The sequence below is a fragment of the Aquarana catesbeiana genome, linkage group LG01 (assembly GCF_042186555.1).
Source record: "Aquarana catesbeiana isolate 2022-GZ linkage group LG01, ASM4218655v1, whole genome shotgun sequence".
In the NCBI taxonomy this organism is placed as follows: Eukaryota; Metazoa; Chordata; class Amphibia; order Anura; family Ranidae; genus Aquarana; species Aquarana catesbeiana.
Genome location: NC_133324.1, coordinates 240139580 through 240165635, shown reverse-complemented (window position 1 = coordinate 240165635; position 26056 = coordinate 240139580). Strand labels below are relative to the sequence as shown.

The 26056-nt window shown below is 43.0% G+C and overlaps 1 protein-coding gene and 1 pseudogene across 1 annotated transcript in view; both read right to left on the bottom strand.

The window, feature by feature from the left end:
- Window positions 1–26056, bottom strand: part of ANAPC7 (anaphase promoting complex subunit 7) — a 133786-nt gene that overhangs the window by 30954 nt on the left and 76776 nt on the right. The window contains exons 7-8 of the mRNA XM_073626432.1: window positions 8226–8343; window positions 6912–7108 (exon numbers count right to left, since the gene is read on the bottom strand). Of these exons, the coding sequence (XP_073482533.1) occupies window positions 6912–7108; window positions 8226–8343 (315 nt within the window). The remainder of the gene's footprint in view (window positions 1–6911; window positions 7109–8225; window positions 8344–26056) is intronic.
- On the bottom strand, window positions 21392–21507 carry LOC141124905 (5S ribosomal RNA; annotated as a pseudogene).

Below are 26056 nucleotides of genomic sequence, written 5' to 3'. Positions count from 1 at the left end.
AAACTATCTTCATCAATACCAAAGTTATTAACAGTACCTTTCTAACTGAATTATTTAGCCTAGGGCAAGACTAACCATATACAACCACCCTGGAATAAATAATTTCAACAAAAACTATATTCTGCACTCCAATTAATGAAACATCATTTTGATGTCTTTTGACATAGCACTTCTCTCCTGTAAGCGGAAGATCCGTGTACCCCCATTAGCCCTCCTCATTCTCCCAACCATTTTATGTGGGAGTGTGACGAAGGCACTTATTCCCCTGAGAGAGATATTTATTCTCTTTCACGGGTAAATTGTGATTACTTGCAAAAAATAATTTATACAATGTATCATCTAATCTCATATGTTTTTTGTTTACTCTTTACTCCAGAATTCACTGGTTTCTTTTCTATCTATTCATCTCTTCAGTCCACACAGGTTGATCTGCGCAGTCAGCTCTGCATAACAAAAAGTCAAAACTATTTGATCTATTGCCATGGCACCACTGAATATACTTTCCCTGAATGTTCAGGGAATAAATGTCCCTCAAAAAAGGACCAAAGCCTTCCGTACTTTCCATAACAAGAAGGCTCACATAGTATGCCTCCAAGAAACACACTTCACCAAAGATTCTACTCCAAAATATATTTCTCCTTTTTAATCAACAAATTTACACGGCTTCTGCCTGTACCAAGCAAAGGGGAACTCTAATTGCATTTCACCGATCCACACCATTCACCTTATCATCAGAAATGAAAGACCCAGAAGGTAGATACCTGATACTCATGGGTTATATAATGGATACAGCAATCACGGTGATTTCCTACTACGCTCCTAACAAACAACCTACACCATTCCTCTCACATATATTACAAGTGATTAATACACACAAAATAGGAACAGTGATAATGTGTGGGGATTCGAACCAGGTCCTCCTCCCATTTCTAGATAAATCACCTTTTACACCATCCAAAATAACCTCTAGATTACCTTTTTCTCAACTTCTTTCCAAATACAATCTGGTAGATTCATGGAGAGAAAGTAACCCAATGAAAAAGAAATTCACTTATTTCTCGCACCCTCATCAAACCTTCACCAGAATAGATCATATTTTTCTAACAATAGGAATGATACCAGAAAATATTGCATCAGATATAATTCCGATTCCGTGGTCTGACCATAATGCAGTATACACTACTATAGCCTCAGCCATACCAAAAGCGCATGACCCAACGTGGTACTTACCGGACATAATGCTCAAACACCCACTACATCAGATGGCCATTGAACAAGCTTTAAAGGAATACATATCAATTAATAATACAACAGACATCTCCCCAATAACACTGTGGGAAGCTCATAAGCCTGTCTTGCGTGGTACAATACAAAGACAAATGGCACTATTTAAACGGGAACGCAAAAATCTAGCAAAAAAACTAGAACTCAATTTTAATGCAGCCTACATATCATTTCAAGATAATCCATCTCAGAGTACAAAATCTCATCTGGAAAAATCTAGATTGGAATACGATCTATTTCTCACTGAGTCAGTTGATAAATCCCTCAAACGCTCCAAACACAATTTCTACATGAATACAAACAAACCAGGTACATATTTGGCTCGGGCATTAAATTCAACTAACAAATCTTTCAAACCAATACGTTTGAAATTATCAAAAAATGTTTACACTTGTAATCCAGTTAAAATAGTCCATAAATTTCACTCACATCTTGCAACTTTATACAAGACAAACAATGAATTTAATCCTACAGAGGCTGAATCCTTCTTCTCAAAAATAACCTTACCTGAGTTATCTCAGAATCAAAAAAGCAGTTTGCATGAGCCTATAACTATAGATGAAGTTGCTAACGCCATAAAAGACCTAAAACTCAACAAAAGACCAGGCCCAGACGGCTACTCGGCTTTATACTATAAAACATTCTCAGAAATACTCTCTCCCATTCTCACTGAAACTTTTAACAAACTTCTAGATGGACATTCTTTTCGGCAAGAAACACTAATGGCAATTGTTTGTATGATCCCAAAACCCCTTTCTGATGATACTTCCTGTGTGAATTATCGGCCTATCTCTTTGTTAAACCTCGATATTAAATTATTAGCAAAAATAATAGCAAAACGCCTCAATAGCATTATAGGAAAATTAATACATAGAGATCAAGTAGGCTTCATGCCAAATAGACAGGCAGGCGATAATATACGCAGGGCAGTGTTATTGGCACATATTGCTAAAAAACGGAAAATTCCTTTATGTTTTCTATCTCTCGATATTAAGAGGGCATTTGACACAGTATCCTGGCAATATATGCAATATTCATTACAAAAATGGGGTTTTGGACCCCACTTTTTAACATGGATCAAAGCATTATATAATAAACCCAAAGCCTATATAAAATATGCTGGATACAAATCTGAAGCCTTTAATATCGAAAGAGGTACCCGACAGGGTTGCCCATTATCTCCCTTATTATTTGCCCTTATTCTCGAATCCATGGCCCAATACATCAGAACAAACCAAACTATAACTGGCATTGAAGTAGGAGGTATTACACACAAATTATGTATATTTGCAAACGATATATTACTTTTTCTATCATCACCACAGGTCTCTGGTCCTAACTTAATACCAGCTCTTGATGGATTTGCAGCCCTATCCGGCCTTATGATTAATCCTAAGAAATGCCTAGTGCTTAACATTTCACTCACAAACATGGAATTGATCCCGGCTAGGGCTGCACTCCCATTCACATGGGCAGAAAAATCAATCCCATATCTTGGAATTCATTTAACAGCATCTCATTCTGACTTATTCTCAACCAATTATCCTCCTGTATTAAGACAGATCACAAATCTAATAAAACAATGGTCGCAACTTCCTTTATCCTGGATAGGGAAGATTAATGCAATCAAAATGACTATTCTACCCAAATTGCTTTATCTATTCAGAGTCCTCCCTATTCCAATTCCTTCCTATTTTTTGAGAATAGTACAAAAAAGAGCAACTTCGTTTATATGGGGCTCTTCTAAACCACGTATACCTATACACACACTACATCTTCCCAAAAATAAAGGAGGCCTGGGATACCCTAATTTTACTAACTACTACAGAGCAGCACATTTGGCCAGTCTGTCCAAATACCATGCAAAACAGGAAATCCCATTATGGGTATTTATAGAGGCTTCAGAAAATGACCCTCTATTAATATCAAATTTATTATGGCTTGATCCTAAAGACCGCTTTAAAATTCATAATCCCATAACTAAACACTTCTTATCTCTCTGGGATAAACTCAAAACCAAATATCAGTTACAATCTCCACACAATCCTCTCCTTTCTTTTATCAGAAATCCGGCCTTTTATCCGGCATGGATCTACCCAAATTCTTTTAAAGCTTGGACAACATCAGGCATTCAGACACTAAATTACTTCATAGCATCTAAATCATTCCTTTCATTCCCATCGCTTAGAGAAAAATATGATCTACCAAACTCTGAGATATTTAGATATCTCCAAATCAAAAATTTCTATACACCATTCCTAAAGGGGGATACACCATTATCCCAATTATCCATTTTTGAATCAATCTGTACAAAAGATCCATTTGCTAAAGGTACAATTTCATCACTTTATAATCAATTATATGGAGTAGCAAATCTTAATAGACCCTCTTACGTTCAGAGGTGGGAGGAGGACCTGGGACGAACTTTAGAAGACACGGACTGGTCTAACATATGGCTCACATCTAAGTCATCTTCACCCAACATCTTACCACTGGAGACAAATTATAAAGTCCTAACTCGCTGGTACCTTGTACCCGCTAGAGTGGCAAAATATTCACCTAATACCTCAGCTCTTTGTTTTCGAGGATGCCCAGAAATAGGCACATATTTACACATATGGTGGACGTGCCCAGTAATCCAAACCTTCTGGAAGGAAGTCTTCGTGATTGCATCTAAAATATTTAAAAAAATAATACAACCAGATCCATATTTAACTTTACTTAATCTAAAACCGGAATGTTTAACACACTCTCAATTCAAACTTATGATCCAACTAATAACGGCTGCAAAACAAACAGTGGCCAAGGCATGGAAATCTCCTACATTGGTACTAGCAGAAACAATTCACAGAATGAATAATACAATGTCCCATGCTAAGATGGTAGCCATCGATCAAAATCAAATTCCAAAGTTTGAAAAACTTTGGCATCCTTGGATAAAACAACAGTTCCTGTCAAACTTCAATGACTCTGTCCTGTTGCCATGGTAACAGATTAAATGACTTACAGAGACACCCATTCTAAGGCTTCAAAGAGAACTAAAAAGAATAATAAACTGACGAGCGGGACAACCTTGTGGACCATACCTCTACTTTTCAACCCTTTTTCTTCTTTCTCTTTCCTTTTCTCCACCTTACGATTAAAGCTCATTATCAGAATTTATTTGACCTATATACACTCTACTTGTAAACAATATGTATAGTAGGTATAAATCATTTAAATACCTACAAAAGTAACTAAGGAAATGATATATATCTTTAATTTAGGTTTACGTGAACCCAATGTTTAATATTTGAAATGTCATGATATTTACCTATATAAACCCTACTGTAAAACAATGAGCTTACTTTATAGATCCTTGTAAACTTACTTTATGTATCTTTATAACATTGTATACTCAATAAACTTCTTTTGACAAGGAAATTTTAGAGGCAGTCTTCCCATTTCTGGAACCTTTGAACAGTATGAACAGAGCTGTGGACCATCTAATTACTCTGGATGATTCTATGTACTACCAGCTACATCTTTTTTCATTCACATTCAACGAAGCAAACACCTTACTTCTTGTTGCCTGTGTGCCAGTAGAGGAGATTGATAGACTTTTAAAATGGTAGATGTCCCTGGTAATTCTCTTCTTACATTTAAGCGGGGTGTTCACGATTTCTGATAAAACCTTGGGCTAATAGTGAGCTGCTTTCATTCATAGAAGCTGTAGAACCTGGAAGCACTGACTGACTGATGCATGGAGGTGCGCTCCTCCATTCATAGATCTTGCTTCATTCACAGAAGCTGAAGTATGGCTTCTATGAATGAAGCAGCTGGGCAGAAAGAGCAGACATAGTCGGGCACTCTTGATGACAGCCTGGAACCTCCCTCACAGTTCTTTTAACCCCCACCACTCCAAAAGACTACTGTGACAGGGGAGAAGGGGGGGTGGGAGCATGGACGGAGGAGGATTTCACCTAATAGAGAATGCATCAACACAAGAGACACATCCTGCTGTTTTGTAAGTTATGTGCCTTGTGCTGATTTTTCGGTTTTTAATTTTGGCTGCACTTAGGCTTTAATAATGATATTCTTTATAGTCTAGACCCAGATAAAGTGTCTTCCAAGCCTCTTGTACCGACTTAGGAGGTGACAACCTCTTGGATTGGTTCTGTGGCATAGATTGCCATTAGCAACTTGGGGTCTTTAACCTCCGCACAAGCAGTGTGCACTTTACTCTATTTGGGTCATCGGATTCCTCTCCTTCTTCCCATTCAGAGTCTGAATTAGAATAAATTAGAGCCTTACGCACTGTCACTGAAGCTTTAAACACTTGTTTGCATGGCTGTGTTGGTGTGGGCTTCAAAGGCTACCTAAAATCATCTAACACTAATCCGAATGACTGAAAAGTCAAAGACATATCCTCTTTAAAAGGTGCCCTATGAAATCCTTAAAGTGGTTGTAACATCTAACATATACCCAGTAAAGTGAGTGTGACACACAGAGATGAAACAAATTCTCCTACATAAGTCCAGAATTTTGAAAGCTTGAGAGCTAAGAAAAAAGGGGGCGGAGAGCTGAAATTACGCTGTGCAGAGCTTAGTGAGAGCTCTGACAAGCTGATTGAAGGGACACACCCCTTCACACAGCACACAGGAACAGAGCTGAGGCTGTTAAATCAGTTGGAGATCTCTTGCCTGTCAACTTTTTTCTATTGTCAGAAGTGATTCATACCAATAGCAACAAGGCAGGAGACAGAAATGACACTTAGTGCTCTTAATTGAGACAAGTACAAGGGAGGGATATGTTTTGCTCATATTTCATGTCTGAGCTTTATGCTGCGTACAGGAATTTCCGACAGAAAGAGTCTGATGGGAGCTTTTCATAATATATTTTCCGACCATGTGTATGCCCCATCGGACTTTTTCTGTTGAAAATTCAGACGGACTTAGATAGAGAACATGTTCTATATTTTTCTGATGGAACAAATTACCATTGGAAAAAACGCTCGTCTGTATGCTGTTCCGACGCACCAAAAACGATGCATGCTCTGAAGCAAGTACGAGATGGAAGCTATTGGCTACTGGCTATTGAACTTCCGCTTTCTAGTCCCGTCGTACGTGTTGTACGTCACCGCGTTCTGGACGGTTGGAATTTGGTGTGACCGTGGGCATGCAAGACAGCTTTAGCGGAATTCCATCGGAAAAAACCTTGAGAGTTTATTCCGACGGCAAAACCGGTCGTGTGTACAGGGCATTACAACCACTTAGTAAAGGATAGATTTCCTTGTAAATGCATTTACAACACAATTATTTGCTCTAGGGAGGATGATAGTTTATTGACATACAGCAAGACAAATCTCTATAGAAAGGATGCCAGCTACCAACTGCCAATGGGTACTTTGAATACCCGATTGTAATCTATGCTGGAGTATGATTCAGCAAGTTTCCAGTTTGGAATAACACCTGTAGCATGTCCATCTCTTTAAAAAGTCTGCAGTCTGACCATTTCTGAAGCTTGTCTGAGAGTCCAGAAAAAGGGGGCAGAATGCCGAAATTACACTGAATATTATGTGTGGTACCCTCATGTTTCAGAAACTGCCTTCTACGCTTCAAAAATAACAAACAATGCTCTACACAAACCTTCACAGCAGTCCAAACGACAGGGAGCCAGTCTGATTGCTTCTCGGAAATGAATGATCGCCTCTTGCACTCTGCCCATATTCCTCAGTGCTGCCCCCTTCAGTAACAGAGCCTGAACACTGTTACTGTTCAGCTGTATTGCTTTTGCACCCAAATACAAGGCCCTGGAGTGTCGCTTAGTGTAAAAGCTGTGACACCTAAAATAAAAGGAAGAAAGATAGACAAAGGAAAGACAGTAATCATAACTGATCAGAACTGGGCTAGCATTAAAATGGGCCTCCAGGCAATGTACAAAATAAAAAAGCAGCTTGAGATACAATAGTTATTTTCAATCTGAAGCCGTCCCCAGCAGTTGTGCTTTGTACCAGTAGAATACACAACTGTTAGGGCACCTTCACACTGAGCAGCGCCGGGTGTCGGCGGTAAAGCGCCGCTATTTTTAGCAGCGTTTTTGTGGCGCTTTTCGCCCACTAGCGGGGCGCTCTTAACCCCCCGCTAACGGCAAAAAAAGGGTTAAAAGCTCGGCAGCAGCTGTGCTTTGCCGACGCTGCCCATTGATTTCAATGGGAAAGGGTGCTTTAGGAGTGATGTATACATGCTCCTACAGTGCCTCAAAGATGCTGCTTGCAGGACTTTGAGCATCCTGCCAGCACACCGCTCCAGTGTGAAAGCCCCCAAGCTTTTTATTTATTTATTTCGAAAGCAGTTTTTTTTTATTGAAGAACATTAGTAGGGTAAAACATGGTGTAGAATATTGAAATTGAGGTTTGAGCGCTTAACACAAAAAAAAATTTCCATTGCGACTGCCAGCTCTAACCTACCCTTCTTCACTATGGAGTGGGCAGTTACCAACAGAAAGAAGCGGATTAAAGAGGATTTCGTTTTTCTTAAAATAACAGCTGAGGGGACATTTTCTAAAATCATAGGCGTATGGTCAAAACACTGAGACGCTATGTACATCTGTGCATTGTGGTAATGCGCAGGAAAACGTGTTGCACCGCAATGTGTGATACACACTGATGTGTTTTGCAGCGTCATTTAATTGAATGGCACCCAAATTGCTCTTTCGTTGTAGTGCACCACAATGCTCAGGTGTGAACCATTTACTTTACGTCAAGGATCCTTTGTATATAATCATCACCTGGAAATGCACAATCACCACATGGCTAAGAATACTCAAAAGAAACCAGCAATTTGAAGTGCTGTATTTTAATCTACAGGTTTCATGTAATACCAGGAAATTTCAGAGCCTCAAGCAGAGCAGTTGCGTCTGAACAATGCTTATCTGGACCACAGAATGCACATTGTACTTACCCGGACACCACCCATGGCTCTGCATGCTGATCAGATATGTTAAATAATCGGCAGCCAAGATTCTCCACATCCTCCAGTCGCCCTTCTCGAGCTAGCAGATAACCATAAATATCCATTCCTGGGAACAAAGAGGGAACCAAGACTTATTCATATGTTTTAAATGCAAAAAGATTTTAAAATGTGTATCCTATAGAAATGCCTAGATGTAAAAGCCCAAGTTTGTGAAGCATTTCATACCTGCAGCAATTTGGTTCACATTACCCCTGTAATTTAGAAGGAAAACTCAATATACCATAAATATTCAGAATCCGAACAGCATCTAATTGGGTTAGGATGGCGTGTATGCAATATATTGCAGCTTATCCATCCTCAGATAGTGCAGCTGTATTTGTTTTCACTTTTGAAAACATTTTCAGCAAGTACAGAAAATAACTGTTGATATTGCCAGAAATGGCAATCCTTTTTATATTTCCTGTGAAATGCAAACAAACTACTAATCCTATTACTAATTTATCTATTTATATATATATTAAACTTTGTATTAGAGACAGCAGTGAGTGTGTTAGGGAATTACTCTCCTATGTCATAAGTAAATGGTTCTCAGATGACCAGATTACCAACAAATGGGACTGAGATGGACTGGCACAGCACAGAATTGTAAGTTAAAAATTAAATAAACGAACAAAACAAAAAACACACACACCTATTTTACCTATGTAAAATGTAAAGGGAGCAGGCTATTCATAAAATTACAATCCAATAAAACAAACCAATTAAGTAGACCTAAAAAGCCAAAAAAATATTTGTAATTTTAGATTTTTGAGGGTTATAATCCCTGACAGCTTTTTTGCCATTTTTTGTCCCATATTTAAAAACAGGAAGTGAGAGAAAATCCCTCCAAAAGGTTGTCAACAGAACTAGTGTATCTATTGGAATATTCCTCCTCCATTCTTGTTCTGGTGCCATCTCAAAATGTTTTGGGTTGGATTTTCTTTTTCTTTCATTGATAAACGGTAAACAGATTCAATAGGGGGGGGTGAGTCTCACTAACAGGGGCAAAGGCAGCAAGGAAAAAAATGGACAGGTTTTCTAATACTTATCCCCTCTGTCCAAAACTAGAATTTGAATTTTTTTGTTTACTTGTACAATCCTTTTCTTAGCATACATCAGTAAACACAGAGGGGTTAGGAATCACTACTACATAGATTATGCTGCCACTTTCAGGTGACTGGACAATGCCCAGATGAAGGAAAAAAACAAAACAAAAAAAAGACAGAAGGCTTGATTCCCGAATGGCCCAGGAAGCACTTTCACCCAGAAAGGAGGAACCTCGAACAGCTACAACTACCGTCAAAATGTGACTGGGCAAGAGGTTTGAGACCTCAAAACCACCTTAACCTAGTGGAAAACTAGGAAAGGTACCTTGCAGGAAAGCACAACCAACTCTGAGACCCTGCAAGCCAAGGGCACCAAAAAGTCAACCTTTTGGAAACAAAGACTAAACCCAACAAGACAAAGGGAGACAGTAGCTGAATCTATTGAAATGGGCCCTTCATCCCTTGGATGGCTGAGAAAATCCACCTGACAATTTTCCATTGGGAATGTGAACAGCATAGAAGGCCAGAACAGGAAGTTCTGCCCAAGAGAAGATCCTCTCCTTCCTGAGCAGCATGACTTATTGTCCCTTCTTGATTAATGTTCTTGATGGTTGATGTATGCCACCACAGAAGGATGTGGGCTTTTGTTTGGAGCCCAAAGCTTATGAAAATCACCTCTTCTTGGACTTCGAACCAGTGAATGGGCTGTGGCCTGCAACCTTTGCCTACTTCTTAAGGGGTAAGATCGTACTCGTCCTCACAGTCACCTTCTAGATATAGGCATTCAAGGATTATCTGGAAAAAGTGTTTGCCTTCAAAGGGCAACAAAAATATCCAGAAAAACATTTTAAAAAAAGTTATAAATTGATTTGCATTTTAATGGAGTGAAATAAGTATTTGATCCCCTATTAAATTATCAACATTTCTGGCTCCCAGGTGTCTTCTATACAGGTAACGAGCTGAGATTAGGAGCACTCTCCTAAAGGGAGTGCTCCTAATTTCAGCTTGTTACCTATTAGAGCTGCGCGATTAATCATCAAGAATCGTTATTGCGATTTTCCCCGTTGCGATTTTGAGCCATCAAAAGAAAGAAAGAGAAAAACTGGGCAGTCTGCCAAGAATCATAACATTCTTTAGCAGTGGAACTTAAGTATAAACATTGTAACAATTTGTCAAAGGAATAGACTTCCTGTGTAAATGAGGAAAGTTTAACCACTTAAACACTAAACCTTTTTCTGACATTTGTTGGTTTCAAGTTAAAATCTTTTTTTTTTTTGCTAGAAAATTACTTAGAACCCCCAAACAATATATATATATATTTTTTTAGTAGAGACCCTAGAGAATAAAATGGTGGTTGTTGCAATATTTTATGTCACACTATTTTAAACGCAATTTTTTTTGAAAAAATTACTTAAATTAAATAAAAAACAAAAAACAAATAAAAAAACTAAACCAGTAAAGTTAGCCCAATTTTTTTGTATATTGTGAAAGATTTTACGTCACGAGAATCGTGAGAGAGAATCGTGATCTTTTATTCTAAGCAAAAAATCATGATTCTCATTTTGGCCAGAATCGTGCAGCTCTATTACCTGTATAAAAAAAAGACACCTGTCCACAGAAGCAATCAATCATATTTCAATCTCTCCACCAAAGCCAAGACCAAAGAGCTGTCCAAGAATGTCAGGGACAAGATCATAGACCTACACAACCCCGGAATGGGTTACAAGACCATCGCCCAGCAGCTTGGTGAGGAGGGTGACAACAGCTGGTGCGATTATTTGCAAATGGAAGGAACTCAAAATAACTGTCAATCTCCCTCGGTCTGGGGCTCCATGCAAGATCTCACCTCGTGGAGTTTCAATGATCATGAGAATGGTGAGAATCAGCCCAGGACTACATGGGAGAATCTTGTCAATGATCTCAAGGAAGCTGGGACCATAGTCACCAAGAAAACAATTGGTAACACACTACGCTGTAATGGACTGAAATTCTGCAGCGCCTGCGCTGTCCCCCTGCTTAAGAAAGAAATGTACAGGCTTGTCTGAAGTTTGCTAATAAACATCTGAATGACTCAGAAGAGAACTGGGTGAAAATGTTGTGGCCAGATGAGATCAAAATCAAGCTCTTTGGCATTAACTCCGCTCACTGTGTATGGAGGAGGAGGAATGCTGCCTATGACCCCACAAACCCCATCCCCACCGTAAACCATGGAGGTGGAAACATTATGCTTTGGGGGTGTTTTTCTGCTAAGGGGACAAGACAACTTCACTGCATCAAAGGACGACGGACAGGGCCATGTACCGCCAAATCTTGGCTGAAAATCTCCTTCCCTCAGCCAGGGCATTAAAAATTTGTCGTGGATGGGTATTCCAGCATGACAATGACCTAAAAGACACGGCCAAGGCAACATAGGAGTGGCTCAAGAAGAAGCACATTAAGGTCCTGGAGTGGCCTAGTCAGTCTCCATACCTTAATCCCATTGAAAATATGTAGAGGGAGCTGAAGGTTCGAGTTACCAAACATCAGCCTCGAAATCTTAATGACTTGGAGAGCATCTGCAAAGAGGAGTGGGACAAAATCCCTCCTGAGATGTGTGCAAACCTGGGTGGCAAACTACAAGAAACGTCTGACCTCTGTGATTGCCAACATGGGTTTTGCCACCAAGTACTGGGTTGTGTTTTGTGAAGGGATCAAATACTTATACAACTCATTAAAATCCGAATCAATTTATTTTTTGAAATGCGTTTTTCTGGATATTTTTATTGTTATTCTGCTGCACTGTTAAAACAAACCTACCAATAAAATTATAGACTGATTGTTTCTTTGTCAGTGGACAAACATACAAAATCAGCAGGGGATCAGATAGTGCATGTGTGTATCTATATATACACACACACACACACTAAACCAAGGAGAGAATAAGGAAGGGATTTCTGATCAGGTAATCATTGTCAGCCATGACATGGCAATTACATGCAAGCAGGAAGCTTTACTGAGAAAAATGAAGGCCTTCATCTAGCTTCTAGCAGATGAACACTGCCACCTGCAGTGCATATTCAAAAACGCTGTACATTTTAGATTACAGTATTAGAATGAAATGAATAAAAACTATTTTTCAATAAAACAGCGAACCATATAAAAGCATTAGGTGTAGAAAAAAAAAATGCTAAAAATGATTACGGTAATCAGTTTCTGGAGTTATTGTGAAGTTAATAAAATACTGCTGATTTTGGCCTGGGTCATAAAAGAATTAACAGGTACCAAACATTTAACAAAATTTCATATTCTTCAAGCATTGCCTCTGTATTCAATTTCACATTTAGGCCCGCCTGACTTGAAAGTCGCGCGATTGTGCAACGATTTCAGGGAATGCCTGTGTAAACTTGAGGTCTATGAACCTCAACTCGCATCAATGTCGGACCAAAGTAATACAAGGACTACTTTGAAGTTGCACAGATATGAATGGTACTCATTGGAAATCATGGGGTATGACTTGCCATGCGACTTTGCAGTCCCAAGTCGCATGACAAGTTGCACAAGTGTGACCGGTGCGTTGCGGGAACCACCACGATTCCAGTGCGGGTTCCCGGATCGCATCTAATTTGCAAGCAGTTCACACTGCTTGCTGCGAAGCGCTGTGGGTGTCAATATAAAAAGTTAATGACACCCCCAAAATCGGCTCGCAGAACGCAGTGCTAACTGTGAAATTGGATCGCATGGGTCTGAACACCCATGTGATCTGATTTCCGTGCGGACCAAAAAAGGGTCCTGCACCATTTTGGTGCAAATGCAATTTCAGCCGTACAAACTGTATGGCTGAATTTGCATCGCACAAACATCAAATGTGATGTGCACAGCAATGTGATGTGCACAGCAATGTGAATCACATGCGATGTGTGAACCCAGCCTCAGGGATGCAAACAAAGTCAGTGCTGGAAGCCTTCCTTCTGTCAGGAGATATGATCACCTGTGTGAACAAGGAGCCATATAATGCCTAGCATCTGTCACAGAATCCTGCTCCGATTAAAGCTGAACAAGGGAAAAGAAAAACACTTTGTTTGCAATGGAGCTGCCCCTGTACTGCAAATACTAAAGTATTAATTTAGGTCTACAGCCATGTTTCTCAACCAGGTTGTGCTAGGTGGGGGATTTAGGAACAGGTGGGGGGTTGTGCTAGGAGGGTGGATTGGGGGGGGGGGGGGGTACTAGTAGGGGGGATTTGGGAGGGTTTGTGCTAGGAGGGAGAAACTTGGGGGAGGGGGTTTACAACCTACAGACCACTGAACTCTGCCGAGTACATTTTAGGGCTTGTTCACACCAAGTGCAGTATGGCAACAGGCGTGAAATTGTGTGTTTTTCCATATCATACAAAAACGTGCTGCCATTTGCAGGTGCGCGTGGGTGCCATTAATTCTTAATGACATTCCCACGCATCTAGCAAATGCGTGTACGTTTGCGCCTGCTATACCACATGGTACTGTAGAACCATGTGTTTTGGTGCTGTGCCGACACCCTTTTGCAGGTTTCGCACACATAGAGCAGCTCATTTGAAAAAAATAAAATAAATAAAAAAGTGTGGGTACGTGCAAAAAAGCGTGTGTGCTCGGATGCATCTTCTGGTGTGAACGAGCCATCAGACTGGTGTGTCCTGGAATTTTGCGTAATTCTAAAGGGTGCCTTGAATGAAAGAAAGGTTGAAAAACAGTGCTCCAGACCAGTGTTCTCAACTCCAGTCCTCAAGTACCCCCAACAGGTCATGTTTTCAGGATTTCCTTCAGATGAAACGGCTGTGGTAATTACCAAGGCAGTGAAACTGATCAAATCACCTGTGCAAAATAATGGTAAGCCTGAAAACATGACCTGTTGGGGGTACTTGAGGGCTGGAGTTGAGAAACATTTGTCTAGAGCAGGGGTCTCCAAACTGCGGCCCGAGGGCCGGATGCAGCCCTTTGCTAGCCTTTATCTGGTCCTTGGGGCACTATTCCTTCCAATGATATGAAGCCCTATTCCATTCCTTCCACTGGCACCAACAATGAGGCACTATTTCTTCCACGGATATCAATGATGGGATACTATCCATCCCACTTATAACAATGATGGGGCACTACTCCTCCTACTACTGACCAACTCTGAGGCCATGTTTATTCTCACTAATCCTGGGCCTGGGACATTTTCTACCCCCACTGGCCACAATCCAGCACCCCTGAAGTCTGGGGGATAGTAAACTGGCCCTTTGTTTGGAGACCCCTGGTCTAGAGTATGGTTGCCACCTCATCCATTTAAACCCGAACACATATTACACAGGTTCTGTGGCTGATTAAGGTAGTAATTAAACTCACGTGGTGCCTCATCTGCATTTAATTAGCCTCAGAACCTGTATAATTCAAAAGGTGTTTGGGTTTAAAAGGGGATGTAGTCTAGAGGACCACAAAAAGCATTTTTACATACTTGATCCTCTGCTCCTGCAGGCTCCTCCGGGTTGTAACACCGTTCCTTGGAGCCTCTTCCCCATCAGATGAATGTCCTCTGACATAACAAAGACCAAAGGAAAGCCCATAGCACTGCAATGGACATGAGGACACTGAGCAACAGCTCAAGTGCTAAACATAAAAGAGCATTTAACCCCTGCAGTGCAGAGGGGATGCCCCACTGCAATAGGTCTGAATGGAGAAGTATCTTACACAACACAAAACACTAGTGAATGCAGAAGTAGATGTACGCAGGAGAACAACGAATCTACTAAACAATGAATCTACTGAACATGCACCTGTACAGACTAGAACATTCAGCTAAAAAGAAAAACACAAACAGTTTTGTTAGAGATTATTTAAAAACCCCAACAAAATGAACCAACATCGCCTGCTGACACCCACACAAACCGGGAGAGAAGGAAATGTGAGGACAATCCTGAGGCAGCAGACAAGTGTGCCAAGGGAACAAGGCTGGTAAGAGGCAGAGGGAAGTCCCCAACCCACGTGCAGTTTATTCGGAAGAAATTCAAGCTCATGTTACCAGGGACTCCAAACCTTATCCTAATGAGGCAGCCCCTAGGTTCTTTAAAAAAAAAAAAAAAAAAAAAAAAACGATGTTAAAACCAAATGCAAAAAATTGAATATATTGCAGCTTACCAGTCATTAGATGTGGTGGATGCATTTTTTTTTTTTTTAGGGTCAATTCACATTGCTGATACAGTAAATCGCAGAACAGCCGGACTGATTCAGCGCTCTGGCCGCTCTGCGTTACTGGCTGGCTAGGGGGCAGTGTGGTGCGTGTTCCAGCACACCGTACGGCTCCCTTTTTTTTGTTTTGTACCAGCTTTATTTAAAAGTGTACAAAACACGTAAACTTCATTCACTGCAATACGCTGCACTGCCTGACAGTGTAATGTGGTCCGGTGTGCTGCGACAAAATGCAGCAGGTCTTCATTTTAGCATAGCTCTAGGCTGCACTGCAGTGTGAATGGGACTCATAGGAAACAATTCTTGCCTGTGTTTCATGGAAGTTTTACCATACAGTAAAACGTCTGTCACTGCACCGTTTTCACCTGGTGATTTGGGCCAGTAACCTCCACTTCCTGCATTAGATTGCACCCACTCTGGATGAATGAGAACAGCAGAAAGCAGCATTGTCAGTCTTGCGGAAGAAGGGCAGTGTTAAAGGTACTAGCACATTTAAATACACTAACAAGATGAAGCTGAACTCCAGCTAACACTTCAGGTGCTGGACACTGGCACACCCTAAACAGGAAGTTGCCTCCCTATATAACCCCTCCAATACCGGGAGCATCTCAGTTTTGTAGCAAAGCAATACACGTGTATACGAGAAAGAGGGGCGGGACCTCTGTGTCCCGTGATGTACTTCCAAAGAAAAAATTTTACAGGTGAGCTGTTATAAAAATCCTATTTTCTTTCATCATACATCTCGGGACACAGAGCCATAGTAATTACTATGTGGGATGTCCCAGAGCAATGCCAACTAAAGGGAAGGGAGACACAACAAAAGTAGGGCACCATGAGATCAGAGGACTTATACTGCTGCCTGCAGTACACTGCGCCCAAAGACAACATTCTCATGTCTTTTTTTTTTATAACAGAGAAAGTTTATTTAAATTACAGGAAAAACAAAAAGGTATACAGTGGTATAATCCCATCAATCAAATATTAAGCACCCGGGTACAATTCAGTTCAGACTGTTACATTGGAGCTGGTTTAGTGGCAGCTGAGCAATCGAGAAAAAAAAAAAAAAGGGGGGGGGGATCAGCATCGGGGGCACTTCGGTGTGGAGCTAGAGACACAGGAGGAGGAGGAGGAGGAGGAGGAGGAGGTGGAGGTGGGGGAGTTCCATCTGGAATGGGACAGATAAGAGAAGAGAAAGAATGGGGGGGGGGGGAGTGGACAGGAGGGCAGGGCAGTGGAGGGAAAATCAAGAGGAGAACAGAAGATCCCTCCGCCATCTTTTCAAAATTGTATCCGCGTTGTATCCTTATCTACATAGATCTTGTCCTATGCTTCTAACCAAGTCCTACTGCAGAGGCAACCGTCGCTCTCGTACCCACGCAGCCCAGAGGTTGACGAATTTCTTGGGGCAATTACGCCCCATGTATGTCAATTTGTATAATGGCAGCGTCCGGTCTATCAGGGTTTGCCATTGGTGTACCGTGGGGGGTAGGGGTTTGTTCCACTGCAGTATGATTGCTTTCCTAGCGTAGAAGACAAAGACTTTTTTGGATTGTGGGGCCAGTGTGTCGCAGACTCCCAACAGCATTGGTAGTGGGTCACAGGGGACTCTCAGTTTGCCTATGGAGTTTATCACCCCCACTACGCCCATCCAGAAAGGCTTGATCTGTGGGCACGACCATACTACATGGAAGAAGGATCCCTCCTCAGTATTACATCTATGGCATGTCGGTCGCCTATCGGGGTAGATTCTGGCGAGCCTTTTCGGGGAATAGTAGACCCGATGCAGGAACTTCAGCTGAGTGAAGTGGTCTCTGGCCGAAATCATCAATGGGATGTACTGCTTAATGCCCTCTTCCCAGTCGTTGCCAGCCATCTCCGGAATGTCAGATTGCCACACCGAAAATAGCTGAGAGACCTTAGAGGTGTCAAGGTTTGCCAACATAGAGTAGAGAGTGGAAAGACTTCTACTCACTCCCGGGGCTCTCAGCAAGGCCTCAATTGCATGAACTTTCAGATTTATAGCCCATGGGAATTGGGTCTGAAAGGCGTGGCGTAACTGTAGATATCTGAAGAACATACGGTTGGGCAAGGTCCGGATTCTTTTGAGGTCGTCAAAGCTGAGTATCCTCCCGTCAGATACAATGTCGCCCAGGGTTTTAATTTCATACAGCGCCCAGATTACCGGGTCAGGGATGGTTTCAAAGTGGGGCAGTCTAGGGTTTCCCCCACAGTGGGGTGTGTGGGGACCAAGTATTCGGCTTCCCCATCTTGGACCGAACGGTGTCCCACACCTTTAGCGCGGTACCCATAGGGGCGGTGATGCGAGAGTTGGACCTCGGACCACGGTGTATCAGGTTCCGTAGCTCGGCATAGGAGCCCAAGAGAGCTGCTTCAAGGGTGGCCACAACTAAGTATAGGAAGTTCTCCTATAGCAACAACTGAGGGATTAGTGCATTATATCCGTGTGATCCAGAAGTCCGCAGGCCTTAGCCTAGGTTACCTGCATGGATATTTTAACAAAAACAATACGAGATTCCATGTGGTGCAAATTGAAAGTTGATAAAACCAGAAAAGGATATAGAACCCCCCCCCCCCCCAGTGTGAAAAAGTTTTTTTACAATCAGGGCTCCAGCTGTGTCATACAGGTGTAGGCTGGTTTGTATATGGTGCCTGCATCATTTGTGAGGGGAAAGTGGCTCATCCCTTCTCCATTGCATGGATCGCCAGTCACTTGCAAAAAATAGAGAGGGTGCTCCCTGGTCCATCCATCTCGGGGCAGACCACATTCGTGCAGTGCCATAGGTAGTCATTAGGGCCCTCATGCGGTCACAGGGGTAATGGGCATGCAGTCGGATTCGTTCCCTGCTAGATAAAGGAGCAGTCCCATTAAAGGAAGCAGCACGTGGAGGGAGACCATGACATGGTTCAGGTGGCCGACCCAGGATATATAATCGGTCCTCCGGAAGCCCAGGGGCATCCGGCCATTGCATAAGCATGCATTCGGTGGGGGATAGAGGAACCCCCAGGGGGCCCCCAATCCTAGTATCATCAGGGCCGGGTGATAGGCAGGGTATTAGTTAGAGGCAGGAGGCATCTGCATATCATACTCAGGCTCATAGCCGGGGGAGCGTGCCAAATGTAAAGTACAGGCCCCACAATGATGGAAGTATTTCCCGAACGTGGGCACAACTGTGACAGTTCTTTAAACAGGGTGTGTAACACAGGGGGCAATAACAAAGGGAAAGGCATTTACCTCACTCTAGGTAGATTGTCCAGCCATTGCGAGGCATCATCCGGAGAGGTGAAATACTTAGTAGATTCGCCATCAATGACTCAGAGGCGTGCAGGGAACAGCATGCTGTACTTCATCCCTCTCGTGCGCAATTGGGCCTTGACCTGGTTGAAGGTGCGGCGCAGCCTCTGCGTTTCCACGGAGTAATCCGGAAAGATCATTATCCTGGTGTTCTCGAACCGGAGCTCCTCAAATTTCCATGCCTCGCTGAGGACAAGGTCCCGATCCCGGAAGTTCAATAGCCGGAATATGAGGGTGTGTGGCACCCTGTGGGCCCCGGGCAGCCGGCATCCTGTGGGCCCTCTCCACAACGAAGTGCGGGGAGAACTGCGCTCTGGATAGCAGGGTGTGCAGGAGCCGTTCTGTGAAGGTAGTAGGGTCTTGGCCCTCCACTCCCTCCGGCAGGCCGACCACTCGTAGGTTGATCCGCCTGCCATGTCTCTCCGCATGAGCCCCACTTCAGTTTGGAGGAGATCAATCTTCTCTGTTAGGGTGGTGTTGCAGCCAGTAATGGCCTGCATAAGGGCTGTGAAGTGATCTTCCTCTGTAGTGGACGGGTCTGCCGGCGCAGTCTGTGTCGCCATGTTCAAGCTGCACGTAGAGGCCCGCTTCTGTTGCTGCGGTGAGGCCTTAGGGGGCTGAACCACAACGTCTTCCTGGCCCGTTCTTCCCTTTTCTCATACCCCGAGGTCTCCCTGGGTATGCGGTATGCTTCAGGCTTTATAGGTAGATACAATCTCTAAATAAGCAGATAATAGAAGCAGGTAACTGCAGAGCTCAGCTCACACGCGTCCGCTCAGATCGCCAGCTTAGCCACGCCCCCCCCCCCATGTCTTTTTACATCCACCTGACAGAATCTGGTAAATGTATGGATTGCAGACCAAGTTGCGGCCTTGCAGATTTGAGCCATGGAGGCTTGGTGATGCACTGCCCACGAAGCACTAACAGCCCTAGAGGAGTGCGTTTTGATTTGAGAGGGTAGAAACGACCTCTTTAAACCATAAGCTAGAATGATTACTAGTCGAGTCCATTTAGAATAGTAGATTTCCATGCTGCCTGTTCTCTTTTAGGACCTTCAGGCAATACGAACAAAACATCCGTTTTCCGAATCTGAGCAGTCGTCTTTAAGTAGACTGCTCTCACCACATCAAGAGAATGTCATGATTTTTCTTCCATAGAACAGGGTTCTGGAAAAAAATGAAGCTAGAACAATATCCTGGTTCAGATAAAAACCTGATACTACCTTCGGTGAAAAGTTAGGATGAGGGCGTAATACTACCTTATTCTTGTGAACAATAATAATATGGCTCTTTTCAAGAAAAAGCAGCCAATTCTAATACCCTTCTTGCAGCAGATATGGTTATGAGAAATAATAGTTTCTTTGTCAAAAAAGGACCAAGGGAATATGTCGTATCGGTCCAAAAAAAGGCTGTTTTGTAATGCCACCAAAACTAAATTCAGGTCTTAAGGGTTCAAGGGTGAACTAATCAGGGATTAAGCCATGTTACCCGCTGAATAAAGTTACGAACCAAAGAAAGCGAAGCAAGTGGTCGTTGAAATAATACCGATAAGGCCGAAACCGGTCCTTAGAATCACTTAAGGCCAGCTTTATTTCTCACCCCATCTGCAGAAGGTCAAGGATTGTACCTTTGACCTATTTCCTGGGGTGCAACCCCTGGTTTCCCACCAGGAGACATATGCTTCCCAGACTCAATAATATATAATTATGGAGGCCGGCTCCCTTGCATTAACCACGATAGAAACCACAGAACCTGACAGCCCATGTTTCTTCAGAGTGTGGGTCTCAATAGCCAAACCGTTAAATTTAGCGTTTGTAAAGTAGGATGGAATACAGGACCTTGTGAAAGAAGGTCTGGCCATGGCGATAGGGTCCATGGGTCCCCTACTGTCATCTTTATGATCCCTGCATACCAAGATTTCCTGGGCCTGCTGGAGGCCACAAGAATCACAGACTTTCCTTCCTGCTTGATCCTGCGAAGAAGTCGTGGACGCAGGCAGAATAGGAGGGAATGCATAAATCGGTGAGAACCGATTCCACGGGAATAGCAAGGCATCTGTTCCACATGCTAGCGGGTCCTTTGTTTTTGACACAAAGTTGACGATTTCTTTGTTGAATCTGGACGTAAACAGATCTATGTCTGGGATCCCCCATCTTTGACATATTGACAGGAAGATATCGGGGTAAAGGAACCATTTTCCCAGGAACAACTGCTGGCGACTCAAGTAGTCTGCCTGCCAATTTTCTATTCCTAGAATGAAGACCGCCGTTAGGCAAAGTACATTGTTTTCTGCCCAAGATAGGATATGATTCACCTTTCTCTGGGCCGCACAACTTCTTGTCCCCCCTTGGTGATTAATATAGGCCATTGCTGTGGCATAGTCGGATTGAATCCTGGCAGGACAATACCATAAACTGAACGTTCAGGCCCTCAGAACGAAGTGTTCTGCCTGAATTTCTAGAATGATAATGGGCAAGATCATTTCTGATCTGGGCCACTTCCGTGGTAACTGAAGGAAGAGTTTTCCCCTTTGCAGATTTTTGGATATTAACCATAAACTGAGGCTCCGGCGTAACCAGCCCTACAGTACCTGGTATTTCCAGGTGGTCCATCCGGGTGCTAACCAGGCCCGACCCTGCTTAGCCTCCAAGATCAGACGAGATCGGGCGCTTTCAGGGTGATGTGGCTGTAGGCTTTGAAGTCAGACACATTGGGAATCTAGAGCTTGAATCCTTTATTCCAAGCCGATAGGATAATGTTTTGCAGCAGTCTCAAATGAAACGGAGCATAAGGAATGGCCTTGAATGAAGCCACCATCTTTCCCAACAACCTCATGCAAAGTTGAATAGAAGACATAATCTTGCTTCGACCACCTAAATCAGTTCCTTTATGGCGCTGATCTTTGCCTGGGGCGTACCTATGATCAGACCCAAGTATCTTAGCCCTTTTCATGGTTTTAAAGAAGATTTCTCTTAGGCTTAGAAACCGACCTAGATATTCCAGGTAGTTGAATGTGGTGACTATACTTTGGTCTAAGCGGACTACCGACTGGACTATCAAGAACAGATCGTCCAGGTAAACCATAATCATTATACCTTGGGCCCTTAATCTGGCTAGAAGAGGGGCCAGACCTTTATAAACACTCAAGGTGCAGTAGCTAGACCGGAAGCAGAGCTACACACTGAAAATGAAGATTTTCCACCTTAAAAAGTAGATATTACTAGTGAGCGAGGAAATAGGCATATGGAGGTATGCATCTTTGACGTCGATTGACGCCATAAGTTCTCCTCCTTGTAGGATGGAGATTGACTCCATGCAAAAAAAAAAAAAAAAAAGTGGTTATATTCAGGAATTGAATTTAGATTTTTGAGATCCAGAATGTCCATTTGGATTTAACCAAACCCCAACTTCTGCTCTTACATGGGGGCCACCATGATCATTTTTTGCCAAAAAGATGGTCCTATGCTTGAGAGAAAGACTTCTTTTTCTCTGGATCCTTAGGAACGTTTGATCTGAGAAAATGAGGACACGGGAACTCATGGAACTCCAGTTTGTACCATGGAGCTATTGAGGAAGTCCCCCATTCGTCTTGACACTCTTCCTGCCAGATCCTTGAGAACTGCAGAAGAATTCCCCCTATTGAGCGAGCGGGGGCGCCTCCTCATAAGAAGGCTTCAGTATCTTGTAGGTTTCCTCCCCCAAGACCTCTTTTGTCCCTGGGGTTAACCCTGAGGATTACCTTTTGAACCTGACAGTGGAAGCCATCGTGACTGCCTGGAGGCTGATGCCCCTGGCACAGAAGGAGTTTTAAAAACGAAAATACATTTACTCCTTTTCTTAAATGGCAAAAGGGGTACTCTTTCCACTAGAATTTCTTTGCATGTATTATCCAAAACATCCCCAAATAGCTGTTTCACCACAAAAGGAAGACTAGCCAGGAGCTTCTGCATTGTGCTTAGCGAAGGGCGCAAGGCCTGAAGGATAGAATCTCTCATAGCAACTATTGCAAACCTAAATCTGCCAGATCCTGGGCCTGCTGAGCAGGATAACCTTGAACACCTGTTTAAACTAGTCTCTCAATGATTAAGCAATAACTGTCAGTGCAGGCTGAGACACTCAATCTGCCAGAGAAAAAAAGTGTATTTTTTTTTAATAGGAATTCCAACTTTTTATCCGTTGGATCCCTAAGCATTTGAGCATTGTCTGGCAGACAAGTCAAACTCTTATTCACAGAGGATATAACAGCGTTAATTGATGGTATACCCTACTTAGTGAATTTCCTCCACCATAGGATAAAGTGTGAAAACTTTTTAGGAGGGAAAATAATGCTTATCTGGGTGATCCTCTCAGATACAAAAAAGCTTTTCCAACAATGAGTGGACAGGAAAAGGCATGCAGAGCTTGAGGAGGCTTTAGCAAATCCACTCAGTTAAGGGTACATAAATGTGGAGCGGACCATTCAGCAAGAAATTGCACCATCAATCTTAAGATTGAAAAAGCTGATTCTCCCGCATTTGACACCTCAGAAGAGGAGTCATCAGCCTCACCATGGTCCCCTGAGGGAATTTGTCTTCTCCCGCCCCTAGTTCCTCAGTTTGAGGGTCCTGGGCAATGGAATAGAGCCTGTCGCATTTTGACCAACACTGGGATGCGATTAAAGCCGCTTTTTTTTTTTTTTTTTTTTAAAACCTATCATGGCTGAGGAAAAAACATCTTTTTAGTAAAATAAACAGAGGCTGCAGTGTTGAAAACAGTTGCAAACATTTCATGGCCCCGATGCTCACTCTGACCAGCCACCCTCTCTCAGGGGAGGATGTCATTGTAGAGATGAGTAAGCTTTCCAGAACTTGAGGGAGACCCTTTTAGCTCTTTTTTGGGGGCGTTTCAACCCCCCCTTCTGACCTTAGCCCGATTCACAAAGCAGAGGTACTACCAGCAGGGCCGTCTTTAAGGCAGGGCAAAAGGGGCAGCTGCCCTGGGTCCCACATTGTTTTGGGGCCCAAAGCAGCTGCCTCATACTTGCCAACTATCCCAATTTAAATTCCCTTGTCCCTTGAAGTTTTAGTCCTGTGCCCCGATATCTCAGTGTGAAGTTCTGTTACTAATGCTGCCTAGCTCGGCCTTATTGTCATGTACAGATGACTCACCTGCAGACACCATGTTTACATGTAAATAACCTGCATTGCCATGTAAATAGCGGCAGCATTAATATGTTAATAGCATTGGACCGTCTGCATTGATATGTAAATAGAGGCGGCATTCATATGTATATCATGCCTCCCTGAGTACAGTCTAGCAACCAATCAGTGAGCTGTACTAAAGTACAGTAACCTCTAGCAACCAATTAGTGAGAAGTATTGATGTACATTAATCTCTAGCCACCAATTAACAAGCAGAAGTCATGTGCTGTAACCTCTAGCAACTAAATCAGTGATCCATAATGTGTGCTGTGTGTAACCTCTAGCAACCAATCGCAATCACTGCCTGATCTGATTTAGTAAACTGATTTTGAGTCTAGCTGCTATTGTATGTCTCAGAGCAGGTGGAACACGAAATTGCATGGGGGGGGGCCCAAGAAAATGTCTGCCCAGGGTCCAATAGTAAAGATGGCCCTGACTACCAGAAGAAATGGCATCCACTGCTTGAGCAATAGTCAGCCACTGCCACTAATGCTCAGCCTGATGCAAATAGTAAATGTGTCAAATAGGAAATGTCACCAAAACCTCAAAACCTCTTTTATGCGCCTCTTTGCTCTTATGTCTCTCTGACAATTTTGCAGCCAGCACAAATGGAGGTTTTTTATTTTAAAACACACTCCCGCGTTGGAGGACGCCAACGCCCCGCCCCCACCTCCTTTTTCTTTCAAAAAAAGTGTTCCCGTGCAAGCACAGGCCTCCGATCCGACGGTATTGGTTTGTGAGTGAGGGAGGAATGGCGTGGAGGAGCCCTGGAAGCCACCGCCGAGTAGGGGCGGTGAAAGAAAACGGCATTGCTGATCGTTTTTAGTTCTCCTTTATACTCAGCCTCATGAAGAGGGGAAGAGTTCAGCCCAGGTGGGGGTGTCTGGAGGAAGCAAAACCCCCCAAACTTACTGGAGGGCTGCCTGCTAGCCAGAGGAAAAAAGTCTGCTGCTTCTGTGACACAGCGTGATCTCTGAGCAAAGCATGAGAAGGTACATGCTCCATACAGCCCCCAGTGGTGACATTTAGGCATGACAACATTTACTTTAAAGGAGACATTTCATAAGAAAATTTAAATGTTCCTTAGAAAAAACTCCTTACTTTAACCGCCGCAGGGTTTTCTGCTGTAAAACCAACAGACCCAATCTTCACCCTTCACGGTGGGTTCCGTTAACCAACCTTCAGGAACCGGGGACCCCACAATCCTGGACCTGTAATAGCACCCCGCCAGTAAAACTTTAAGGCCTTAATACCAAAAGTACTGGATCCTGGGGTCCAGCTCTCTAAAAAGAGAAGCGTTTAGAAGCAAAACCTTGTTTCTTCAGATGTGAGGCCCGTCACTTCTGGCCTCCCAGAATCATAGAGATGGCTGGGGATCATCCAGTCTTCGGCCAGCTCTGTAGTAACCCGGCAGTGGTGGCGTATCGGATCACGGGCTCCGATCACACAAGAGATCCTTGAGAGGTACCTATGGGTGGCAGGAGGGGGTGGTGGACGTCCCCTCCCACTGCCTGTAAAAGCAGTCCAGCTACTAACCAGCCACTAGGATGGCTTGTACATTAGAGGAATTTGCCGTCTGAAAAGAAAAAAATATCAGGATGATGTCTGTAGCTGCAGGCATTAACCATATCTTCACTTCAAATCATATGACATCCTATAGGCGGGAAGTGGTTAAGAATGCTAGCAGTTTCTTTTCCTCCAGAGATTTAGATTTTTCACATATTTTATGAACTTTAACGCATAAATCCTTACATGCATTGTTATTCGATTCTTTATTGTGTCGCAAAACGCTTTTTCTATCTGACGTGTACCAAGAATGCATTCATCACAGGTCAAGCCCAAATCAAGTAAAAGGATGCCCCCTGCCCCCAATCCAGCCCTCTCCTGGTCCACGTTAATAAAAACATGAATAAAAATGAATAAAGAACACCATTTAACAAAACTTCACATGAAAGACAGCAACTTTGGAGAACAAAACATTTTATCTTGGTTTCCCACTGAAGCCACATTTTAGGTGCCGAGCAGAATAAGCAGCTTTTACGAGAGACTACACCAAAACAAAT